The sequence below is a fragment of the Antrostomus carolinensis genome, unplaced genomic scaffold (genome assembly GCF_000700745.2).
Source record: "Antrostomus carolinensis isolate BGI_N321 unplaced genomic scaffold, ASM70074v2 scaffold3149, whole genome shotgun sequence".
NCBI classification, from domain to species: Eukaryota; Metazoa; Chordata; class Aves; order Caprimulgiformes; family Caprimulgidae; genus Antrostomus; species Antrostomus carolinensis.
The window spans coordinates 2,165-9,219 of NW_010340447.1; the positions used below are offsets into that span (position 1 = coordinate 2,165).

The 7,055-nt window shown below is 45.8% G+C and overlaps 1 protein-coding gene across 1 annotated transcript; it reads left to right on the forward strand.

Moving 5' to 3' along the window:
* The first annotated feature begins 1,830 nt into the window (after positions 1–1,830).
* Positions 1,831–6,399, forward strand: LOC104519025 (zinc finger CCHC domain-containing protein 7). The gene is made up of 4 exons (XM_029087017.1): positions 1,831–1,908; positions 2,346–2,425; positions 5,706–6,076; positions 6,161–6,399. Exons 1-4 carry the CDS (start codon positions 1,831–1,833, stop codon positions 6,397–6,399), a joined length of 768 nt encoding a protein of 255 aa, XP_028942850.1.
* Positions 6,400–7,055: the final 656 nt, after the last annotated feature.

Consider the following 7,055-nt stretch of genomic DNA (forward strand, 5'->3'; position numbering starts at 1 on the left):
CAAGTGGGGGACATTGGATTTTTTGATGGACTAGATGAAAAGTGCTGGCAAGCAGTCCTTGTAAACAGTCTGGGAAAATGATCTCTCACCATTTCCAACTGTAGCCATCTGGAGTTGTCTTCGGAAATGGTTGACGGGAATTCAGATAGCTGTGACTTTTTAATTTTGTTTTAACATGGGTAGCTCTTTACCTGAACTGTTCTTACCTAGGGCCTACCAGAGGGGCAGTCAGGAACTTTTGAGGAAGGTTGTGCTCTGGGTTCAGGTAGGAATGGGATTCCTCTTGATGAAGGGTTCTCCCGTGGCCTAAGTTTTTGAGTTTTTTTAAAAGAAAGGCAGGCCAGTTCCAAAGTATGACGTGTCAGTGTTCTGCTGTCTGCAGCCTGTATGACCTATAAAACCAACTAGTCTGTGCAGGACTAGTACGTTTAATGTAGTTTCCACGCTCACATCAGATGTGAGCGATGTCTTTGTCGTAGTCTAGCTGGTAGCAAAAAGGATGATTGCACACAGTCTAAACCTTTCACTGGGGAAGGGAAATCTAACTTGCTGCGGGCTGGCAGTGACAGATGTCTTTCTCTTGAGTATCACTATGAACACAGTGAGAGACTGCTCCGCTTTGACAGTCTGCAAAACAGCAGAACTTTGTCTGTCATGCTCCTCTTCCCTTTCCTAGAGGCAGTGTTCTTACTTACCTGTTTGGTGCCACACACCTGAAACGGGCATTTCTCACTCTGTGGTGAAGAGGCGGGGACAGTTACTGCCTGAGTTTGAGGGTGGTGCACAATGGAACTAGGTACTTCAGAGTGTGTTGTGCTGCTAACGTTTGATGTTTCTGGTTTCCCAGTGGCCTGGCGTACGCGCTGAGCAAGAGGAAGAGCCCTTTGTCCTTCCAGTTGTGCGTGGACCTGAGAGGAGGAGGAGCTGCTGTTTGACCTGAGCTTCTGGGGAGGACACATCAAAGTAAGCGTAGAGCAGTGCTACCTTGTCTTACCCTGGTCTTCATCATGAAGCATCCGTGAGTCAGCGCCCTGGGCGCTCTCTGACACCCGTGCCCCAGCAGTTTTGTTTAGCTTCATGCTTTCAGCCTTGGTCACATACTCTGTGTCACTTTATCCAGTGGGTGATGGAGAGGGAAGGAAAGAGAGCTTGAATCAAGTTGGCTTTTCAAGTATCTCTAAAATTACAGCATGCTTCAGGGGGATTCTTTAATTTCCTATGTTACTGAAGGTCTCTCTTCTCACGTCCTGTAACCACAGATTAATGTGTTTGATTGGAGCCAGCTCTGCTTTTATTCTCTCCCTGTGGATGGGAACAGGCTAGGACCTGTACGAAAGGGTGACCCCATGTAAAGTTGAGAGAAATTTTTAAATATGGGTGCTTCATTTGGTCTGTCAGCTGCTTTTCTGTCTCATTTGTTTACTACCTACAGCCCTTCAGGTGACCAGTGTTTTACTTCTTCCTCCTATCTGTGGCATCCAGACCTAAATAGTGTTATAAAATAGGTTTACTGTTACCACCAAGTTCTGCCTGCATTCTTTCATATTTTATTTGGCATAATAGGTATTATATTTACCTGAGAACCCAGATGAGAGAGGCAGAGTCTAGCACATATATCCACACTATCCTCAGGTTACTGCTGCATGCACTGTGTTGCTAAGCAGAGTTCTGTGTTGGCACATGCCAGTTTCCAGGAGGTTGTAATCACCCTGTGGATAGGAGAGCTTTTAAAACAGATTCTGTAACCTCTACTTGTTGAGTTTTAGGACTGTATTTATAGATTAGAAATCAACTTGAGTGTACTAGGAGATAGTGGAGCTGAGCATGTGCATGGATGAATGGGGTTCTGATGGTCTTTGGATGTCATCTCATCTGGTGATGACCGAAGTGACTTCTTTGGCTGTGCAGGTGAGGTTGGATGATGGATCTACCAGACAGCCTAAACAGAAAAGGGTACAGCATATGGGTTGTCAGGAAGCATTGCGTTTTCTTGCTTGTGCGCTCATATTTTATGTGTCTTTGTTGTTTATTTTTGTGAGAAAAATGTTTTCCTCTTTAGTTTGACTTCTGGTATAACAGGAATACAAATTAGGTCAAATCTGTCATGGTCAGGGAAGGATGCTGGCAGGGTGTGCACAGAAACCTGTCATAATTAGAGACTTTGGGTTCCTTAAATACCATCACATCTCACAAATGACTTACATATATGGCTTCCCAATCCAAGTTCTTGTACTTGTGTATCAATATGGGAATTTAAACAGTACCATGCCACTTCTTTCCACAACTGAAAAACAGAACTCCATCTGGCAGTTTTCATGTCTAAAAGAGCTTGTTGGCTTCCCTAGGACTGTAGTAACTGTAGCACAGAAACGGACTTTTCGGAGGAAGTATTCCCTGTACTCTGCTACAGGCATGATGTGGTCAGGTAAATGAAATAATGTATCTTGTGAGTTAGGCAAAGTGACTTCAGAACACCTTTCGCATGCTGGTAGGGAGCTCTGGAGACACTTGGGTTGGGATCACAGGATAGCTGAGGATGGAAGGAGTTGTCTTGTCCAACCCCCTTAACTCCAAGCAGGGTGAGCTAGACCAGTTTGCTCAGGGCCACGTCCATCTGGGTTTTGAACATCTGCAGGGATGGAGGCTCCACAGCCTCCTGGGCAACAGAGTAAAAAATGGGTTTTTTTCTTACATTTCAAGTGGAATTTCCTATATTTTAGTTTTTGTGTCTATTGCTTCTTGTCATGTTGCTGGACACCACTCAGAAGAGCCTGTCTCTGTCTTATTTACTCCCCCTGCATCAGTATTTATGTACATTGATAAGATCCTCCTGAGCCTCCTCTTCTGGAGGTTAAACAGTCCTGGCTGTCTCAGCCTGGCCTCATACAATGGATACTCCAATCCCTTCATGTTTTTAGTGACCCTTCACCACACTCCCTCCAGTAGGTCCATCTTTTTCTGGTACTGGAGAGCTCAGAGCTGTACACAGCACTCCAGATGTGTCCTCGTGAGCGCTGACTAGAGCAGAAGGAGAACCTCCCTCATCTTGCTGGCCATGTTCTTCAGGAGCCCAGGATGCTTCTTGTCCCAGAAGTGTATTCACTTATGGTCAACTTGTCCCATCCCCAGGTCCTTTCCTGCAAACTGGCTTTCCAGGCTGTGGGCCCCCAGCCTGTCTCCTGCCTGGGTGCAGAACTTGGCATTTACTTTCGTTGATCTTCATGAGGATCCTCTCTGCCCACTTCTCAAGCCCATTGAGGTACCTCTGAATGGCACACAACCGCCTGGTGTATCACCTGCTCCTCCCAATTCTGCATCAGCTGCAGACTTGCTGAGGGTGCACCTTGTCCCATCAGCCAGCTCTTACAGCACATTTGTTTAAAAAGCAGTATTGCTGAGCACATGAGAAGGGAAATTGGAGCTTTAGTTCTAGATCCTCCAAAAAGGCCATTAAGGATTGTGGATGATTATTGCTCAGCTGGTAGCAGTGCAGAGATGTCCTAGCTCACACTGAGCTGAGCAGACACTGTTTGTTTGCAGGTGTACCTTCCTCAGGTCTGAGAGCATTGTAGCTGCATTTTCATGGCTTTGTAACTCAGTTTGTAAGTGCTGATAGGACAGCGTGACATGCTAGTTTTTGTAAAGGCTACAGATTTGTAACACCACCTTTACTATTCTTTTTTTTAATGCTGCTATGTTAGTTTCACTGGGATAGTCCTTGGCTAGCAGTTAACACAGCTGTTTACTGTGTTAACTGTGTTAACAGTTCCACTTCCCCCCCACCCCCAGGAGACAGGGGAGAGGATTGGAGGAAAGGATAAGGAGGCTCGTAGTTTGAGATAAGAACAGTTTAATAATAGAAATAAAAGAAAACTTAAAATAATACTAATATTAAAATAGTAGTGATAATGATAACAGTAACAAAATATCAAGTGAATGACACCCAGTGTTGTAGCTCACCCCCCCTCCTGACCGAGCCCGGCCTGTTCCCAGAGAACAATCCCGGAGGAGTGACAATCCCAAACAGAAACTGCAATCCTGGGAGAGCCAGAGCCCGAGAGAATCCCCCCCCTTCTGGTCAGCCCCGGATAATATACTAAACATGATGGGATAGGAGATGGAATATTTCATTGGCACATCCAAATGCCAGTTCTGGGTTTTGCTGTTCACTGCGCTTCTCCCTCCCAGTCCTAATGCAGCTGTGAACAGCCAAACCCGGTGGCCTTGAGCTCCAGCAGCTACTAATGACATTGGTACTTTTATCAATGATGTTCTCATAGCAAGTCTGACCTGAAACCAAAACACAGCTATTCTAACTGCTAAGAAGGAAATTAACTCTATCCTAGCAAAACCAGGACAGCTGCCTTCAGACCTGAGCTTTGGCAGACTGTGTCTGGGTGCTTCTGTGTCATAGCCCCAGCACTTCTCATCACAGGGTTGAATTCTGAAGTGCCAGTTCAGGTCACTCAGCAGCCCAGGTGTAGATAGGCTCCAAGTTACTTCTGTCAAGTATGGCTGAGTGTTCCTGCTCTGCTCTTTCAGGAATGTATAAACACGTTACTTAGTAAAACAGGTTGCAAAGTACCCAGAATTAATACTAGTTGGTGGAGCAATCAAAACTCAGATTCAGACAATCATTTGGCTCCTGATCCATGCAGGTACCCTGGTTTTGCACCCAGGATGGAGAGGAGCTGTGGAAGCTGAGAGCACATTAAGTGCAATTTACAGAAGCCAAAGCAGTTCAGGTTAAAGTAGTAGTCGAGATTAAATAAGATGAACCCTTATGATTGGAAAGCTGCCTGGCAGAAGAGGACCAGGGGATGTTGATTGACAGCCGGCTGAACATGAGTCAGCGAAGTGCCCAGGTGGCCAAGAAGGCCAAGGGCATCCTGGCCTGGATCAGCACCAGTGTGGCCAGTAGGACCAGGGAAGTTCTCTTCCCCCTGCACTGGGCACTGGTGAGGCCGCAGCTCGAGTGCTGGGTTCAGTGTTGGGCCCCTGACTCCAGGAAGGACATGGAGGTGCTGGAGCGTGTCCAGAGAAGGGCAACGGAGCTGGGGAAGGGTCTGGAGCACAAGTGTGATGAGTTCCCTTGTGGCTGAGGGAACTGGGGGTGTTGAGCCTGGAGAAAAGGAGGCTGAGGGGAGACCTTCTGTCTCTGTCCAAGTCCCTTGGAGGAGGGTGGAGAGAGGTGGGGGTGGGTCTGTTCAACCAAGGAACAAGTGACAGGACAAGAGGAAATTGTTGTGCCCAGGGCAGTTGAGATGGGATGTGAGGAAGAATTTCTTTGCTGAAAGGGTTCTGAGGCATTGGAAGGGGTTGGCCAGGGCAGTGGTGGAGTCCCCATCCCTGGAGGGATTGAAGAGTCGTGTAGACATAGTGCTGAGGGACATGGGTTAGTTGGGGACTTGGCAGCCTTAGGTTTACAGTTGGACTCAATGTTCTTAAATGTCTTTTCCAACCAAAACGATTCTGTGAATCTGATTCTATGATTAAGTGGCTTTTGCTGTTACGGATGTGAGCATTGATTGTTGTAGCTGTTAAGTCTGCTCGGTTTTATCTTCTGTACACAGAGCTCTATGCCTAACCTTAGCAATTCCAGAAAGTCTAAGGGTATCATTTGAAAGATGGCTTTGGGCATACATTCATGACCATTCTCATACAGCATTTTGGTTTTTTGTCAATACAGCCTATTCGCTTTTCAGAATGTTTGTTGGATATGAAGACGCTGAGGATAGTGAAGCATATGATGATGAACTTTATCACGAAGAGTCATCCAGTGAGCAGAGTGTTGATAGTGAGGTGGAATTTCATCTCTACAGCCAGATCCACTATTCCCAAAATCTTGGAGAAATCAGCACGCTGGAAATGGATGAAGAAGCTGATGTTGCAGGAGTCACAAGTCATAGTTCAGTTCTAACTGAGAAGCAGCATGAAGACAAGGAAATCACTGAATTAATTGATGGTGGTGCTCAGCTTTCAGATGACCCTGAGATCATCGTCTTGTCTGATACACCGGATGAAGACAGTGTTTATAAAAGCAAAGCAAAGAAGTCAACAAGCTCTTCAGCTCAAGGTAAAATACATATCCCTCCAGGATCTTCCACACCAAATTGTGACGAAGCTGCTGGATGTCATACCTGGTATCCTGCTGGATCAGGCACTGACATTTCAAGGCAAAGGAAAAGTACCGGTAGGAAGCTCAACCCAGTCAGTTCTGCGGGAGCTTGTGCCATCCAAGACGTGTTGGTAATAGATGATAGCTCGGAGGAGGAGAGCTTAATATCCGAAAGTGAAAATGTGGAGAGCTGGATGCTTTTGGGAGCCGGTGTAGATGACAGAGATGAAAATATAATGCTGAACCTTGAAGGCTGTGCAACACCAGTCAGCGAAGGTTAGTACTTTTTTTAATCACTTGTTTATTCTGTCTGTGGGAGGACTTCTCTGCAACAATACTGATGTCAGTGTTTGAAAAGAAAATCAGAAAGCAAATGGTAGTGCGTAATGATGGGTGCAAAACTGTGATGAAGGAAATAGCCATTTGTTTATACTATTTCAGTAGTGTCATATATGGAAAGGCAGCATTTTTGCTGGTAAAAATTTAGAAGTAGTATCAGAGTGATTAATGTTGTGAGCTTTCCAACTTTCCTGTATATTTTGTATTCCTAAAAGCGTATAAGAATTTGCAGGGGGTCAGGGGAACCAGAGGGGAAATACAGAGGGAATACATTGGTTTCTTAGTTTCTTACTGTAAACAAAGTAAGCAGGGAAAAAACCAAACCAGTCTGAGGACTAAAGACAAAGAAAATCAGAGGTAGGAACAGCATAATAATAAAAAGTTTGCTGATACATGCTACAGGGTAATAATCAGGGCTCATCACGCAGCCAGTACTGTCGTTCCTCCTCTCATGTGATGAGATTTCTGCCCCCCTGCCCCGTTTTCCTGCCCTCATGGCCCCTCAGTGGCACAGACACCAGGGCTTGTTAAGGCTTTGCTGTATGCAAGACCAGAGGAGTTACAGAAGAGGGCAAGGAAGGGAGGGGAGACCTTCTGA